This window comes from Alligator sinensis, unplaced genomic scaffold (genome assembly GCF_000455745.1).
Source record: "Alligator sinensis unplaced genomic scaffold, ASM45574v1 scaffold379_1, whole genome shotgun sequence".
NCBI classification, from domain to species: domain Eukaryota; kingdom Metazoa; phylum Chordata; order Crocodylia; family Alligatoridae; genus Alligator; species Alligator sinensis.
This window is the reverse complement of record NW_005842001.1, coordinates 1755185-1774219: the sequence shown is the minus strand read 5'-3', so window position 1 is coordinate 1774219 and position 19035 is coordinate 1755185. Positions and strand designations below refer to the sequence as shown.

Sequence of the window (19035 nt, the reverse complement as noted above, 5' to 3'; positions counted from 1 at the left end):
AATTTATGGGCAGTTTGGTCCATCAGGCACATGAGGCATTTTTACATGTGCTCTGGGAGGCATGCGGGGTAGGAAGAGGATGCTTTAATTAGTGAGGACTTTTAATTAAAAGCACCCAAGCGCCACTTGTATCAGCGTCCCCTGTGCTGACAAATGGCGGTAGGGCACTTCAAACTAAAGCTCATCCAACAAACTTTAGTTCAAAGTGCCCTGCTACCATTTTTTGGCATGGGGGACGCTGATACATGTAATGTCAGAGACTGCTGGAGCACATTTTATTTCCATGCTCCAGCAGACTCAATTAATCAAGTCCACTCCAATGCACTGGATTTCCAGCATGTTGGAGCCGTGTACAGGAGCCAACATGTTTTAGAAATTTCTAGAACCCTATGCTAGAAATCAAGTAATAAAAAGTTCCATTTTAAAATGTTCCATCATAAGTTGACAAAAGCCAGGAAGACTTACTCACTGCCTAGGTCTGTGCAACAAGAAACTTGGGGTGTCTACACGTGCATTTAGGTGCACCTAAATGTAATGGGCATTAGCTTAATGCTCATTAAGGCAATTTATTTTCATGTCTACACATGCATGCATTAAAGTGCATTAATGCCGTGCGTGCGGACTGACATGGGACTGAAGTTAGTTCTAAGTCAATCCATACATAGCGTTAACACATCTTAACACATCTACACATGGGTTAATGCGCTTTAGCTGTTCACACCTAAATTTGATACCTGGTATTACATTTAGGCACAAATAGCCTAAAATCGCCATTTTAAAGGTGCATTAAGGGCACGCATGTGTAGATGCGCATCCTTAGTGCACTTTAAATTGGGCTAAAGCACCTTAAGTTGGAACATATAGATGCACCCTTAGAGAATGAACCAAAAAATTAAGTTGCCCTCAACAAAGCACAGGTAACTGAATGGCACAAAGCAGCATGGGACCAGACAATAAAATAAACTGGAGAGAGGTGAAAATTCAGCTCTTTCTATGCCATCTCTGATCTGTGCCATATCAGAGAGCTTCAGTGATATTTGTGAATTACTGTTCACAATATCCTGGTGAGGTAGCCATGTACTTACTCCAAGAAACAGAGGCACACAGAGATTACATGATTTGCCCAAGGTCACACAGGAAGTCGCTGGCAAAGCTGGGAATTCAACCCAGATCTCAAATCCCACAGCCCTGCTTTTATTACAAGACTCATTTCTCCCTTCATCCTAACAGTTCCTGGCTTTTGCTCAAACTTTTTTTTTTTTTTTTGCATGTAATAAACATTATGCAGAATAAACACTGTTATAAGTAGCTTCTATTTCCTTGTCTTACAAGTTCAGTCATGACTCTCCAGTTATTTTCCATAAACACTGTTGTAAGTAGCTTCCATTTCCTTGTCTTACAAGTTCAAGTCATGGCTCTCCAGTTATTTTCCATAATAGTCAAGGCTATTCCTTTCTGAGATTTGGATTTGGTCCATGGTAGGAAGAGATGCAGCAGAGTTCCAGGCTGGATCTAGATTGCAGATTCAAGCCTAGTTCTTGTGATTTTGCTTGCTTACTTCCAGCAAGCATGGAAGACAATGGACTGGAAGCTACAAGCACAGCAGAGACTCAACAAACAAAAATTGCTAACATTAAATACAAACACTAGTGCAAACCACAGGAGTTATTTTTAGAACACTTCATATTTTCTTTAAAGTGGTCACAAAATTGAAAAGGCTCTAAAGTGAGACACAGGCAGGGCAGTTAGCCAAAAATGCAACTGTAAAGTGGTAAATTCATGTAAGATCTAGTCTACACCTAACCTGATAACTAATACCTACTCCCATTGTAGTGGCAAGACACTGGTGGTGCCTTTTGACTGTTTTTTACCTGTGTGGACTTTAGGGTGGTTATTTTGTTTGCATAAAGTGCTTTGTGTAAGCCTTTACAGCAGTGGCTCCCACCCGTTTAGATATGAGGCACCCCTTGGAAAATGCCAGCTCTTAGTTTTCACTTGTTTTTTATTTTAATGGAAAAATAGTAGATCAGTTTTCTGTTGCAAAAGGACTCAGAAAAACCATAACAGGTCAGATGATTTTAACACTTCGGATTCCTGTTTGAAATCTCTCAGTTTGTCTTGTGAATCATGTTTGCACACCTAACAGTGTTAACATTGTGTGGTACCCTTGAAAGGATCTCAACTGTGGCACACTATCACTGTTTTACAACAGTGTGCCTTATAGGCCCCATGTTATCTCTCTTAAAACCAACAGAAGGACTTCCCTATGCTACTTCCTTTTTAAAAGCTATTTAACTCTGTGTTGGTTTAAAGGAACTATCATAATAAGGGCCAAATTCCAAAGCAGTTTCCATTTTTGGCTAAGAAGCTTGCCTTTCAACTGCCTCAAAATTGGAATTTAAAAAATTAATAAATAACAGTACGTCTATATCCTTAAAGGCCAGTGCCTAAATTCACTGTTGAGCACCTTCACCACTGGCCCATTTTTCAAGGTGGAGGGGCACCCACAGCATCCCTTGCCTTCTTCAGTCAAGCTCAGCCAGTCTGAAAAGTAGGCTTCTCCTAGTTAAGTGCCTAAATAAAGATTGCGATGGCTAATGGCAGTGACTCCACTTTGAAAACTGTGGTCTTTGTCTAATAGTAGGCAGGTATCCTGACTTGAAAATTCTGTTTCAGGAATTTTCAGAATTAAGTTTCAGGAATACTGATGTACTTGCTTACACCTGCTCAGGATTTATTAATTGTGGCAGCAATTAAGGCACCACCTGATACTCACATTGACTAGCTTTTAAAAAAAAGCATTTTACAAATTGCTATGCCTGTCAAGGCTATTCAAGCTAATGAACCAAGCAGTTAGTGGTACACAAAATATAGGCTATGACGCAATCTTGAATGGATGATGTCAGAGTAAAAGTGCACATTTTTTTTTGGAAACAGCGGGCTTTAGATAGACCACTTTGTGCTTTCTAGAGATAATTTCTCTTCCTTCAAAGGTTTTGATCAAGCCACTTCATGTAGCTCTCCCTGGTCTGAAGTCCTGCGGAGAAATCAGTAGGCCAGACAGTGAAGATCATGCAGCCATGAAAGCAGTCTTCAAAATGATCCAGTGTGACCTCCACGCCAGCATTCTCTAACCGTTTTGCATACATTACCCCATCATCTCTAAGGACGTCATTCTCACATGTCAGGATGTAAGTCTTTGGTTGTAGTTGCAAAATTTCTTTTTCTGCTAGCAATGGAGTTGCACGTATATCAAGTAGTTCAGGTATTTCCTGGAGGATTTCAGCCTTCCCTGTGGTTTGTATTACAGGCTTGTAGTTCTTTTTGAATACTGAAGGGAGGAGAGAGCTCCAGTTCAGATGTCCCTTGTAAGGAACAGCCTGGCTCACATCTAGGGCAGTATGATTGTTAATTACCATCGAGTGGGCAAAGTCAGGGTTACCATTGAAATAGTCTATCCAGAACTTTATCATGACAAATCGGGGAAGAACAGGCATATTCACGTTCTGTCTGTATGAAGGGGTGTTAAAATCTAATGCCTGAAGGACTGGATAAATCAAAGCCTGCAGTTTTGGTTTGTTAGTTACACTGGTGTCTCGACTCAGCTGTAAGAAAAATGGAAGTTTGAGTCAAATTGTAAAACAAAAACAAAAACAGTCATTACTCTGCAAATCTAGATCTTAGTCTTGGTCTCGCTGAAAGGAATTCCTCTAGGATGGAGGTGGACATCTATTTGGTGTTTGATAGCCACATTCTCTGCCGGTATAACTCGAGTGGCAGACAATTTTGCTCTTAATCTGAAATCTTAGCAGCCTAAGCTTGGTTCTTCTCTCACCTGACCCAGTTCTGCATCACTGAACAATGACACTACAACTAATTTACACCCACGTTAGATGAAAGAAAACTTAGGCATGCAGATGCCAAAAAAAGTGTTCTGTCATGGTTGCTGAAGAACTAACTGAACATGATTAACACAACTTTAAGATTGAGCTGAAAATTCACTATCCCAAACACAAAATGTACTAGTTTATCAGTGGTTAATGATATGATAAAAGATGATGTTACCACACTGAACCATCAACTACTACTTAAATATCCTAACCAGATCACAGTCCTCTTAATTTAAATTAGAAATTAACATAGAATAAGTAGTAGGAAAATATTTTTTTCCCTACAGTTCTATCATGGAAAGGCAGTTTGAAAGACACTGTTTTAGATGCAAATAGAAAAAAAATATTACACTAGCAATTTTTAAACCCTTTGACAAAGGTTTCCAGGTGCAAGAACTATACAAAACTGGGAAATGAATTTATGAATTAAGCACGTACGTATTCAGTTAACTGTGGGCCAATGAGATGCACACAAGAACAAAATGTAAAAAAATGCAAATTGGGTATGACCCTTTAAATCCAATAAGTTACCTTGTGATGACGCACCCCAAATAACCCATATCCCCACATGCACCACTGGATTATGGACTGTTCTAGTGTTAGAGATAACAGCAGTTGTTACCTGCTGGCACACAGCAGCAGCCAAATTCCCTCCTGCGCTATCACCAGATATTGCAATTCGACCTGGGTCAACCGAGTATTTCGCTAGGACATCAGGCTGCAAAAAATGCTTAGCTGCACGGAAAGCATCGTTGAATGGCTCAGGGAAATGAACCTTTGGGACTAGCCTGTATCTACAAAAAGAAGAAAGAGAGGCTTCTGTAGGACAGCCATTACTCAAAAATACCTTTCTAGAAGGATTACAATGTACTACCAACACAACAAATATTGTGTTCTATGCAGTTTAAGTATTATCAGGAAAACAGAAGGCATTAAATACTCATATTGCATATATACACCCTCTACAATGTTAAATCCTAATAATGAAAGAGTAATGCTCACCTAAAAGGATACAAATAAACTAGGAAATATTTATTTAGTATTATATACCACAATATCTGCTGGTAGAGGATCTCAAGCAGCATCACAGACATTAATGAATGCATCCTTGCTGTGCCTTTGCAAGTTAGATATTGTTAAAACTTAGAGGACAGAATGAACATTCAAAGCTCTTGATATGCTGGAAATATATAGGGTGAAATTTAGTACAGACAAGTGTAAAGTATGACACTTAGGAGGAGCAACCAATCCACAAATACAAAATGGGGAAGAGCTGACTAGGCTGAAGTACTGCAGAAGAGGACCAAAGGTTACAGTGCATCACAAGCTGAATATAAATCAATTGTATAAGGTAAAAGAAAGAAAAGAAATAAAGTTAATAGAATAGTAGGATTTATTAACAGAAGCATCAGATGCTATAGTAGGAAGCAATTTTTCTATTCTGTATAGCCTTCTTCATCTGGAGTACTTTTTTCCCCCCAGTTTGGGGCATGTTTTTTCAAGACAGATATAGACATGCTGCAAATTCCAGAGGAGAGCAACAAGAATTGATTAGGACTAGAAAATATGATGCATGAGGAAAGATAGGAAGACCTGGGATTAAGTTAATCCAAAGAGAAGACCAAGGGAGTTTGGGCAACTGTGTTCAAATACAAACAGAGTTTTTATAAAGAGGATGGCAATCAATTGTTCTCCTCATCCATAGGTGACAGGACAAAAATTAATGGGCTTAAACTGCAACAAGGGAGATACAATTTGGGTATTAGAACAACACTCTAACAATGCAGGTGGGCAATCTTGGGAAGAAATAACCTAAGGCAGTTGTGCGATTTCCATCACTGGATGTCTTTAAATGCATGTTAGGCAAACAACTGTTAGGGACAGTTTAGATGGGGAGGATCCTACCTTCCTGGATTACAGGAACTTTTGAGGTCCGTGCAAAAGCTATACAATTCTCAGGTTTATATGCTCCAAGAGCTTCTTGGCTCAAATTGAAAAAAAAGAGTTTTGAAATGATCAAAAATGTTGTTCCAACATGTTCTAAGTGAAAATTCCAGTTATTTGGTTTTAACATATGTATAACATGTGTAAGCAGACAAGGTAAAACGAAAAAAAAATATATAAATGGTCAAAATCAAAACTTTGTGCTATGTGAGATGGGGCAATTTTGAGATCTCAAAAATTTTTGTGCGATAGGAAACCTATGTCCTACTCCCCTTCACTGTAGCTTAATTTGTTTTCCTTCAGCTGCATCTAGGTTTCCCTTAACAACATGCATTAAAGTCCAGTCTGTTTCATTTGACTTTTCTCCAAGCAGTTTTGTATACACATGCTGGCTGAACTGCTGCTTAAATCTGTCATGTGTAATCTGTTATCAATCCACTAGAGGTAGTAGAAAAGCCACTCTTCTCTGCTGTACACAACAGAGGGGAACCCGCTTTCTTTTGTATGTTTTTCCTGTTTGGACTGTTGTGAGCAACTGGTCAGTCAATCTTCCCTGGCTGGTGTGCAGGGAAAGCAACAGCCAGCATTTGCTCTCTTTCAACCTGTGAGCCAGATCACCAGAGTGGGATTACGTGCGATAAACTCATAATTAAAGCTGGTGCCCAGTAGGTGATATAGTAATATAAATGAATAAAGCCAGGCAAGTCTGGAGCAAAATGTTTCCTGATCTTCTAGATATACAAATACTGCCAACTCCTCCACTAAAGAAGTTAATGGGATAGCCTTGGATATTTCATTGTCTTAAAATTGCTGCAGTTACAGAAAACACTATCAGAAAGATACTTTTAAATCACTCAAGGTTTTAACCTCTCTCTCTCTAGAAAAGGATTAATTACATTTCAAAATCTCTTGTTTTTTGGAGTCTGAGACAAGTGGCTTATTCCTAAAGATATAAATGAGTGCCAGCTGGGTGCCGCTTTGAAACTACCTCACCCTCAACAGCCATTAATAATGGCAGGTAGCAGCAGTAGTCATGATCATGCTTGCTTTATTTCGTAGTGCTCTTAACTGTTGGGGTCAGTTAGGGGCCCACAGGTCAGGTTGAGACTTTTGACCTAATCTTTTCCGAGTGTCAGGTGATCAGATGCTTTTATCAGCTGTACGGCTCACTTCATTTATTGTGAAAGCCCCATAGCGGGAATACATGCCCTTGCCATCAGCAACCGGGATTGGTTCTTGCCATTCTCTTAGGGTCTTAAGCCTTATATAGACCAAATGTTTGTGATTAGAAGATGTTAGTCAACGTGTGCTAATGAAGGCTATATCTACACTGAACAGTTAACCTGGGTGATTCCTACCTGGATCTCAAATCTTAGTTTAGCTTAACATGAGTATGAAGTTTCCAGCAGAAAAGCCCAACCTCCATTTTATTGCATCCCTACTGTTTCTATGCTTGCCCACATTGTCATGGGACATATCCCACAGTTCTTTGTATGGAGTTGCTCCATGGTTCTTTCCCAATATATTTTGCCAATTGCAGGAATACCTGTCTGTCCTCCGAAGGAAATTGTGGCTAGGATACTAGAGGATTATTAGCATTTGGATTTTGCCAGCATCCTTACTGCAAAGTATGTGTGCACATTTGAGAAAGGGTTCCAGCTGAGCTAAACTCAGCTTGAGCTTTAACCTATACTCCAGCAATTCAAACAAAGTACAGATTCATTGCTCAATGGAACATGTTTTATTCACCAAGGCGCCCCTGGGGGTTACAAGAAATAATGGCCACAAGCTAGCAGAGAGCAGATTTAGACTAGACATTAGGAAGAACTTCTTCGCAGTTAGAGTGGCCAAGGTCTGGAATGGGCTCCCAAGGGAGGTGGTGCTCTCCCCTACCCTGGGGGTCTTCAAGAGAAGGTTGGATATGCATCTAGCTGGGGTCATCTAGACCCAGCCCTCTTTCCTGCCTATGCAGGGGGTCGGACTCGATGATCTATTGAGGTCCCTCCCGACCCTAATATCTATGAATCTATGAAATACAGAGGCAGAAAAGGATCTTGGTGTCACTATTGATTCCAAAATGAACATGGGCCACCAATGTGGGGATGCGGTCAGGAAGGCTAACCATGCCTTGTTATGCATCCACAGATGCATCTCAAGCAGGTCCAAGGAGGTGATCCTCCCCCTCTATGCAACACTGGTCGGGCCACAGTTGGAGTACTTCATCCAGTTCTGGGCACCGCACTTCAGGAGGGAGGTGGACAGCATCGAGGGGGTCCAGAGGAGGGCCACTTGCATGATCAGGAGACAGCAAGGCAGGCCCTATGAGCAGAGGCTACAGGACCTGAACCTGTTCAGCCTCCACAAGAGAAGGCTGAGAGGGGATCTGGTGGCTGTCTTCAAACTGGCCAGGGGGACCAGCAGGCAATGGGAGAGTCCTTGTTCCACTGAGCACTACCGGGAGTACTGAGGAGTAACGGCCATAAGTTGACCAAGAGTAGATTCAGGCTAGATATCAGAAGGTACTTCAGAGTCAGGGTGGCTAGGATCTGGAACCAACTTCCAAGGGAAGTGGTCCTGGCTCCTACCCTGGGGGTCTTCAAAAGGAGGCTAGATAATCACCTAGCCGGTGTTGTTGGACCCCAACATTCTTTCCTGCCATGGCAGGGGGTCAGACTTGATGATCTGCTCAGGTCCGTTCTGACCCTACCTACTATGAAACTATGTACTTGATGGTTTTGCACGCAAATGGAAGAAGGGTTTAGGCAAAAGCATATAGAAGCATGGACTAAGACTACAGTGTAGGCAGATCCTGACATGTCAGGCCTTAACAAGCTTCAAACACTGTATCTTAAATCCCAGTCTAGGCCTTATCTTACTTCCTCCTCAAAATGCAATGGCATATTTGATCTTGCTACTCTTGCCCTATGTTCTTTATTACCTATAAAGAGGTGGCTTGACTTAAATCTGGGACTTTAGTTTAACCTCTCCAGTGGTATAGGAACAGGCATATTAAAAGCGTCATCCTGATAGGTCCACTCATCTTAGGGATTGTATTATCATCACATAGACTGCCTGCCTTTGTGATATAAGGACATACAGCTGTGGAACCTGCTACCCTTTAACACCCATTTTAGAATAACCCCACTTTACTATTATACATCTATAAGTACACTTTTCCTTCCCCCAGACCAAAAAGGAATCTTTAATATGGGTTGCTTCCAGGCAGCATTTATCTCCGTTCCTCTCATTTTTTCTTGCATCTGACCATCTGTTCTTCAAGTTGAGGAAGATTGTTTTTCATTTCTAGTGTCTCAATTCACAACTGAAAGATACAAGTCACACTCATATATAGTGCCCTTCGTGAGTAAAGATGTAGGAATGAGAATTAAAATGATATCAGCCAAATCCAGCTAAGACTTCCTGAAGTACTTAAAAAGTCAGTCACATTTTTTACATTGGATTCTGGAAATGGCATATAAGAGCCTGTTTCCAGCCTATTTGTTCAGTGGTGCCTAACTTGGCCTGGATGAGTGGCATGAATTCAGTACACAGGCTATATCCAGAGCACAGGGCTGAACTGCAAACCGTAATGTAGAGCTGCATCAAGCTGGAATTTGGTTATGATATCAATTGTTGCAGCACCCATGTGCCAGATGACATGGCTACATGGGCTGGGTCTAACACCTGGGCCAGGTGTGGATTATCCCTGGATTCATTCATTCAGATACCATGTTCTCAACACATGCTAGAAGTGATTTGACCCAAAAAATGCATGCAACTGAAAAGCAGGGGTCCACATGACCATTTTAATATTCTACTGGCTGAAAGTTTTGCATTTAACAGAAAATCAGATGTGCAAAGCAAACTTGAGGCACAAGACCGAGATAAGTAGCTTTTTCAATTCCTCAATCTTCTGGGACTTTAGAAAGCAGATGGAATATTACAGGACTTTAAGTGAGAGGAGAGAGGTTTTTGGGAGCCCCCTGCACAACAGATTGGGTATGCATCATGCAAGTGAGATGTGCAATTAAACCAATGAGAAATCAAATTAGACTGCACTAATTGAGTATAAAAGGCTTGATTGAGAGATATTATGGTTGGGGAGAGAAGACGAACAACAATAACTCAAGAAAACAGGCGGAATTACAGCATCCTAAACAATAAAAGGAATGATAAGAGGTTTTGAATGTGGTGATAGCTACTTCTCTGCAATGACCAACATCTGTTCTTTACTTTGGTAGTTATTAACAGAGACAATAAAAGGTGCTGAAAAGCCTACCCCTTACAGTATTCATTTCAATATAGTTTATCAGTAAACATCAAGTCAACATAATGAGACACTAATCCTGTGTTCAAATTTGAAAGTAATAAACCACCAGTGGAGAACTTGAATGACTGCATTAAGTGCTTTGCTTTTGTGAATGAAAATGTTAAATTTGACAAGGGGTAGTCAAAATGAAGTCGCAGCATGTTTAGTGGCTTGAGAGGCTAGCCACCTTATGGGGATGCCTCTATCCAAAAAGATGCCTTCGTTCTTTGCTGCCTTGTCCCTTGGATAAAGCATATGGCTCCAATTAGATCTATGGAATAGTGCGGTTGGCAGAACAGTGGAAAGCCAGGAGGCTTCACAGCATATTTAGGTGTAGGAGCAGTGTCATACAGTTTAAACTCTTGTTCTTGGATGGACATGAAACATTCTTAATTTGAATCTGGCACTCAAATCTCAGCCTCCAGCTGGAAAGTATAGTGGCAATGACCATGCACAATCCTAGCAACTAAATAGAGAAACTGAGTGATGCATGTTTCTACTTCCGTTCAAAGTGTAGACGATAATGTCTGTGTCTATACTTGCATTATAATCCTCAAAGCAACATTTTAACACGAGTGATTTACTCCATCTTAGGCTAGCAACTTCATATGCATCTACAACATTGAATAGACAAAGAATTTCTTAAAGGAAACAATTATACTGGCTATCGCTATTTTTTTTCTACAATTGGGTTTTAAACAGCTAGAACAACTGATGGGGCCATAATTAAAATCATATTCAGAAACCACTCTCATTCTCATTGTCAGTTAGAAGGACCAAAAATATCTTACTGCTAAAAAGACTGTTTTTCCAAGTTAGAACCATTTAAACAAATCACAGCAATAAGATAAAAAAAAAAACCCTCACTCATTTATAAAGATATATATTTATAAATACCTTAAATTACTTTATTGATTATAGATTACTCACTCAATTGACACAATTACAGCCTTCAGAGATTCTGTCATGATTTTACAGAGATTGTTATAGGAGCTTGCTCCTAGAAATAAAAGAGGCATACGTTAATGACAGACTGTTCCAAGTTTAACAACATTTTATATGGCAACACATAAATTTGGATTCATAAGAAGGATCAAGCCCTGAAATAATAAACAAGAATCTTAGACAATACAATGATCTCATTACTATCAGCAAATCTTTATGTAAATGTAAACCAATAGAATGCAATGATTGATAAAGCACTACCTGCTATGGAATGAACAGATAATTCCTGCCTTCAAATCATGGGTTCATCATCATTTTTTGTATAACTTCCAGCTGGTCATTTAATCTGTCTACCTTACCTTTACCATTGCCATGGAGGTAAAACATGCTACTGAGTCATCACATATACAATCATTTTATAACAGCTTGCACACCAAGCTCAACCTTGCTTTTACTCAAGTGAGTAATCCTATTAAAGAGACTATTCACTTAAGCTGGCAGCAGGATCAAGACCATTCTATTTCCCAGGACTTATTTTCTATAATTTTGGTCTTCTTTGGCTACTGAATACTTATTTCATGGGGGATGTAGAATATGCAAATATATTAAGTACCCAGTCTCAAGATTTAACTGTAGTATGCGTGCCACTAATTTTTACAGCTCACGAACTGCAATGACGCGTTAGTCACAGCCGAGTTATAGTGATCTGAATGAAGCCCAATAATATGGATGCAAACATTTTGCACAGTGGGAGTGCCATGCAAATTGCTACAGAACAAATAAAGCTGCTGGAGTTCTAGCAGGCGTCATAACAGCTAACAGCTGTGTATGAAAGCCCTTCTTGAAGAGACTCACTGGAGGAACTTCTCTGAGAGCAGAAAAGGCAAAGGAATGTTTACCACAATTGCAAACCACAGGCCAAACAGCATGGCTGGATCAGTGGCTGTGATATCACTGTCTGCAGCCATCAAAGAAGCGATACTTCTGTGGCCAGGTTAATATTGGTGTAAGACGCCCTAAATTTCAAGGTAATTTTTGCTAAACAGTAACTATTATTTCTTCCTAATATGTTCATAGCCCACATGCTGTTAAAGGATGCACTTTATTCTCTTGTCTCTCATGTGGCACAGTCAGGATAGCTACTACTGGACCCTCTTTTTAAAAATCAGGTACGTCTCAGACAGCCACATTTCCAGCTCTGGGATGAGGAAAGATTTTGCTTACAAACCGCCCCGATCAGAACACACTTTAATTCTATTTAATTAATGATAGATTCATACTTGCACTTGCCAAGGCCCAACCTCCACCATGGATGTAAACCACGCTGCGCCTTAGTGCCTTGTCCTCCTTCTTGGAAGGTTCAAACACTCTGACTTCTACTCCATCAAACTGGGTATCTTTGATCTTCACCAGTTCAGAGGATGGGGTCTCCAATTTGTCAAAGACACCAATCACATAATTCAGGACTGTCAAGTGATGGCTGAGTCTTAGATAGTGAACCAGGTTGCACTAGGAAAGAATTAAGGAGAATGAGATGACAAAAATACACAGTGATCACTTGTATTACTCACAAACTCATCCTACCTCATTTCAACGGTGTTTGATGACATTTCAATGGCAGTGCTTGCAATGAGACAGGCACCAGGAAAATGATGGTATCATAAGACTTTTTCAATTGTCATACCACTTCACACCATTAGCACCTCCAAGACTGAGATGTTTGAAAAGTAGTTAGACCAGTGGTTTTCAACCTTTTTTTCATTTGCAGACCTCTAAAAAATTTTGAACAGAGGTATGGACTGCTTTGACTTGCAAGTGTGGGTATTCATATACTTTTGACTGATTATAATCTTCTTTCACGGATCCCTCGGACATAGTCTGCAGGCCACCAAGTGAAAGCTATTGAGGACTGTACGAGAAGCCTCCCTAATACAGCAATATGGAGCCCTGAAGTACCATTCACAGCTCTTCCCGGAGAGCTAAAACAGAAGCTTTTGCAGCATTTCCAATGAAACTATGGACCTCTAGTCTAAGTTCTCTACCACTGATTTTATTATTCTGCCTTCCTTCTTACAGCTTGAAGCAGTTTAAACCGTTAACTTAACCTGTGTCTACATCTCTGTTCACTCATTTTCAAGTTTATTATAAGCATCTGCTTCATGGCAGCAGTGATCACAAGACTTAATCTATGTCTGAAAAGCTTGGAAAAGGAGACATAAACACAGAGTAGTCATCTTGCTCTATGTAAAAAGAGCCACCCTGAAGCATGAACTTTCCTAGCGAGACTTTTCCTTAAAAAAACCCAACAAAACAACAAATCAAAAACAAAACTGCCCCCCTCCCCCAGTTACTGACAATAAGATTGAAAGCAGGACAGTTGTGACAGAGGGGAAGGAAGTTTTCAGGGAAACAGTGGTTTTCACCAGGCAGCCCAGCCTGCATTGACTCGCTGTACTCCCTAAAATGAGATCACACTTCTAGGAGTAGGGTCAGCCGATGATCTTCTTTCAGCCCAGCGCCCTTTGTTCTGGTGAACTGCAGTGGCCTAACCTTTCCCCTCCTTATGCCTTAAACTGCAGGCTCTCGTTCCACGTTCGTTTTCTGCAGAAAAGATAATGTGCCTACATTAACCAGCTTAAGAGCTCCTTCTACCAGAATGGTAGAGGACTGCTTCCCAGTATATAAATTACTCTATTTCTATAGTAATTATGGTTGTAATACATGATTCCCCCCGCCTATGTCCTGCAAGGTCTACAGACAAAGAGATGATATCAACCCAAACTACCGAGTGGGGAGGAGTACATCTCCAAGGGCAAAGCTGCTAGTGCTTATTAAAGAGTGGAAGGAAGGGTTTTGCCATTTTGAACAGCCTGAAGCATGCTAGAGCAGTGGTGCCCAACCTTTTTGCCCAGTGGGCCAGATTGGCAGTGCCTGGTCCATCCAGGAGCCAGATCCAACCAGTGTGCCTGCGTGGGCCACCATCTCACAGACCTGCCCCAGTGCAGCCCTGCAGGGGAAAAGAGCTTGCTCTGGACCACAGAGAGGGAAGGAAGGGGGCATGGACCACCCACTGGAGAAGGAAGGGTGTGTGGCTTGGATCTGATGCAGGGAATGGGGCTTAGGGATTTGTCAGGGGAAGGCTGGCCATATTAATGGCCACTGCTCCCCCCACTACAAAGTTTCCAGACCTCTGGGGAGCCCTGCGGATGACAGCTCTGTGGGCCACATTTGGCACAGATTGAGCACCACTGTGCTAAGGAATGGGCAAGAAACTAAGCCCTTTCTAGCCATTTTCAAGAGGTCGGTGTGGATCTGGGTGGTACAGGAATAGTAACCCTGACCAAGATAGGAAACTATTGTTACCCAGGAACACTAGTATCAGAACTGACTTTTTACTTAATGTAAATAGCATGTGTTTGGAAAAATGTCTTCACATAACTAAGGAGTTACACACACACAACTTTATTACTTTAGATACAGTGGTGTAACCGCACTAATACAACCTCCCTAGTGTTCCTCACACCCATACAATCATTTCTAGTGTGCGGGCCGGCTCCCGACCCCGTCCTGGCCAGGTGCGAGCCGGGCCCGTCTTTGTGCACGCAGGCTGTGGCCAGCAGCCCGGGCACGCGGGGCCGGAGAAAACCGCGGAGTGGTAAGGTACGCACGAGCTAGAATCAGTTACGGAGGCGTAATGGTTGATTGAAAAGATTATTTACTTACACCCAAGGTGGTCGCGGTGTAGGCTGGACAGCTTTCCAGGCGCAGCTCCGCTTGAGTCCTCGTTGGAGGACTCTGACAAACTCGGTTCTTTGACCCCGGAGTGGTTTAGGCTCCGCGGGTTCGGCAATTCTTTCCTCACGGAGTTGCTGAATCTCCGTGGGTTCTGTTCGGTTCCCAGGTCCCCCGGAGCTGTTAAGACTCCGTGGGTTCAAAAATTGGGTATATAGGATAGGGATACGTCTAGGATTGCGCTCGGCGATGGGGAGAGGCTAGAGGCCGTTCGGCAATTGGGCCCCCAGAGTTGTTAAGGCTCCGCGGGTTCGGTTCAGTAATTAAGCCTCTATTGCCTTCTTAAGAGAGACGCGTTGGGTTCGAAGGGATCAGCAGCGCTTAGAGATCTTCACGCTCTTTCTCCCTGTCCCTGTCCCTGTCCCTCCGTGTCTCTCTCTCCGACTTGGGCGGAAACCACCCAAGCCTTTTATACGGCTAGCAAGCCAATAGCTAGCCGCCACGTGGGCATAATTTAGATCTGGCCAATAATGTGGCGTGAATCTAAATACAAATGGCGGGAACTCCTTTGCACCGTGCATCACTATGATGCAAAAGAAATGCACCATGCAAAGAAAGCTTCAGACTGGCGGGAAACACTCTTCTGCACGCGGGTTCTCCTATTGCAGAAAACTCCACTGTACAAAGGCGCTGCAATTTAGCGGGAACATAATTTAGCAGTGCCGAAGTGCACACAAACAAAAAATCACAACTTTGGGTTGTGACATCTAGATGGGAAGGAGATAAGCCATGCTGGTATAAGTCATCAATATGTTAGTGTAACTGCATTCACATTAGTGGGTTATGCTGGCTTAAAATATTTTTGTGTAAGAAACCCCTCTCCCCCCCTCCCCCCTTTGGAGCTGTTATACCAGTATTAAAATTTGGTGTGGACCATGCCTTATTGAAAATCATGGATTTTCCTAAACAACATAAATGCTTTGCAAAGGAACCTGCTAAGTGTCAATCTGTTCCTGATTTTCCAAGTGCGTCTATGGGTGAACATTTCATTAGTGGTTTCTGTGTTAAGAAACATTCCTATCTGTTTACTAACCTCTGCCCTGCTGTTTTCCCTAGTTACTTTCCAGTGGTAAGACTTCCATCCTGCAGTACCATTGTATATGAGCTTTTGGACAGAGGACAGAAGCACACTGCTTCCATGCATGCACAGAAGAAAAACCTGTTTTGGAGCAACCTCAGCAGAGAAAGCTTTGTTGTACTCTGTAGTGTCCTTGCCATGGGACTTTTACCACTTCAGATTTATGGCCCTCTTTCCTACCTATGGCATTTTAAAACATTTAGAACATCAGCATTAAGATATTTGATATACCAGAACTAAGAGAGCAACATTAATCCAGGTGCTTTATAAACAGCAAGCTGATCCCTGTAACCTACTCCTACATCCCACTCCACCTATGGATTCCACAGGTAAGTTTGAAGTTTACCTAAAAGACTATGAAACCCTGTTTGGTGAACCAGGGGGGGAATCCACTTCCAAATTTGAGGGACATTAACAAAGGTGACCTGCTTCAAATATGGTAATATCTAGTGGTTAAAGAAAGGGCCCAGGTTCCAGAGACTTTATAAATCAAACCCAAGCTTCATATGCTGTAAAAAGTCCTCCTCCATAAAAGCACAAGAAATATCCACCCAAGCCTAGAAAATGCTGAATGCACACAAATGTTTATCTTTGAATTCCAGATCATGCTGTTCTGCATATGTTCCTTTTAAATTATCTTAGGCAAATCTAATTCAAGGTTGCATGCTATGTTAGAAAAAAGCAAATCAGTGTGGGTCAAAAGAATTGCTCTAAGGGAAGGAATACATTTCCCTTAAGGTTCAGCAAGTCCAGTATGTTTATTAATATTTTGGTTTTGACTTCAGCGGTGCTGTGCAGCTCTACCACAGCTAAAGATCCGAGACCTTATCCATCCTGGCACGGTTGTTAGGAACAGTTCTTTTTTAATCAAAAATAAACAGCGAAGGCAATTTTGTGAAATTTTCTGCCCGCTGCAGTTTCATGCAACAGCTAACACTTAACATGGTGGCTTCCAGATTATTCACTGGAGCTCACAGTCTCTCGGGACAGTTACTAGATAGCCCCAGAAGTCAGAAACATTCCATTATAAGGCTCAACTCCTGTTGGTTTTACAGAAAACTGGTTGACCCGGGTACTGAAAGGACCCAGCAGTCAGGGTGTCTAAGAAGCTCTCACATGTTGTCAAGCTACCTTGACTTCATAAAGCCTCCCAGCAATCCCCACCTTCTGTACAACCCAACCAACAAAACAAAAAAGATCTGTCAGGGAGGGGAAAGGAAGAGAAGGGAAGTGCGGGGGATGGCGGGGGATAAACCCACTTTATTTTTTTGCTTTAAAGAAAGTCAGCACTTGAGATATAAAGGTGAAAGGTGCATTAGAAATATTTCAGATAGATTCAACCATTCGAATTGCTTCCCTTGAGATTCAAAGTAGTCCAGTAAGTTTATCAACATTTTGTTTTTGACTTCAGTGGAGTTCCCTGGATCTAGCCCTGGGTCATCATTTGTAGGGCACTGAGAATATGCTTGCGACAACATGAGATGAAATCCAGCTTTGTCTTAATGAAAATCTCTGTAGAGCCATAGACTTGCTCTGACTCTGGGAACACCTAGTGGCAGCAAGGCTACTGGCAGATCAGTCAACACAAGCAAATAAGGAGTGCACAGGCCTTCATTGACATCCGTATGCTCACCTTTCTTGTGAAAGACTACTGCAAGTCATGCTCAGTGCTTGCAGACATCAAAAACAAGCACACAAACAAACAAAGAAACCGTTGCTTTAAACTCGGCGCGTTCTTGCACCAAGCCCCATACATGTCCAGAGCAACTTAATTGGACCCCCGGTGTCTGTTTAGATCAGGTACTTTAAGTAGGTTTTTTTGGTGCTTTTATCTAATAGGCTATTAGATTAGTAACAGCTGATAATGGTAAATAGGCTATTAGTAATAGCTGACTGAATCAGCTTTAGCTAAAAGTGCCAAAAAACCCTGCTGAAGCACCTGATCTATACAGATGCTGCAGAGCCAGACCAAAGCTGCTGCTTCTGGTAAAGCATGGTTTGGTTTTGTTGGCTTTTTTTAGTCTGTAAGCAGCCTCTGCATGCTGGATGGGCAGGAAAGGAGGGGAGGGGAGAGGCTGGAAGGAGAAGGGCAGAAAAGCAGAAGTAAAAGATGTGCGGGCCGGGTGCGATCCGGGCCCTTTTTGTGCTCCGCGCGGGCTGTGGCCAGCAGCCCGGGCACGCTAGGTCGGAGAAAACAGGTGGCACGCTAGAATTAGTCACAGACGCGTAATGGTTGATTCAAGATTGTTTACTTACACCGAAGATGGTCGCAGTGTAGGCTGGACAGTTTCCCAGGCACAGCTCCGCTTAAATCCTCATTTGAGGACTCGGACCATATTCGATCACTCCCACGGAGTTGTCGAGGCTCCGTGGATCCTTTTGCACGCAGGGAGAGGGATACGTCGATGATTGCGAACGGCGACGGGGAGAGGTTAGAGGCTGATCAGACCCCTGTTGCCTGCTTGAAATGCACTGGGTCCGATAGCAGCGCTTAGAGATCTTCACACAGCGTGAAGTCTCCTCCTCCTGGTGTTCGTGGAGTCCTCCAACTTGGGCGGAAACCACTCAAGCTTTTTATACGGCTAGCAAGCCAATCACTAGCCGCCACGTGTGAATAATTTCACACAAGCCAATAATGGGGCTCGAATTATAATACAAATGGCGGGAACTCTTTGCAAAGTGCATTTCTGTGCTGCAAAAAAGAAATGCACACTGCAAAGAAAGCTACAAATTGGCAGGAAAATAATTCAGTGGTGCCAAAGCACACACAAAAACAAAAATCACACCTTTGGGTTGTGACAAAAGATAGAGAGAAGGCAAAATAAAAGAAAACGTGAGAACTAGAAACAGGAGAGTACAAAGATTAAAGCCGATAGTGGATCCAGGAGCAAGGCAACGGGGTGTGTGGGATTTTGTCTGTGCTCTGAGCTCCACGCTCCCGCCCAGTCAGCACAGGTTTCTGCTGGAGCTCCTCATGAGCAGTGAGCTGTAAGATCACCAGGTGACTGGAGTGGGGTGCAGTCAGAGCTTTTGCATGGCTCCAGAGCTGGGGGGAAGAGCACTGCTTCTATTTGCTC

General features: G+C 42.2%; 1 protein-coding gene across 2 annotated transcripts in view; it reads right to left on the bottom strand.

Moving 5' to 3' along the window:
* Positions 1–284: 284 nt before the first annotated feature.
* The window catches only part of NCEH1 (neutral cholesterol ester hydrolase 1), a 25850-nt gene continuing 7099 nt past the window's right edge, over positions 285–19035 (bottom strand). The window contains exons 2-5 of one of the 2 annotated variants that reach the window (XM_006021717.3): positions 12369–12597; positions 11074–11143; positions 4513–4684; positions 285–3605 (exon numbers count right to left, since the gene is read on the bottom strand). In XM_006021717.3, coding sequence (XP_006021779.1) covers positions 2988–3605; positions 4513–4684; positions 11074–11143; positions 12369–12597 — 1089 coding nt within the window. In that variant the 3' untranslated portion in view covers positions 285–2987. Of the gene's footprint in view, positions 3606–4512; positions 4685–11073; positions 11144–12368; positions 12598–19035 lie in introns of those variants that run through there. The other variant, XM_025201766.1, reaches the window with a different exon arrangement.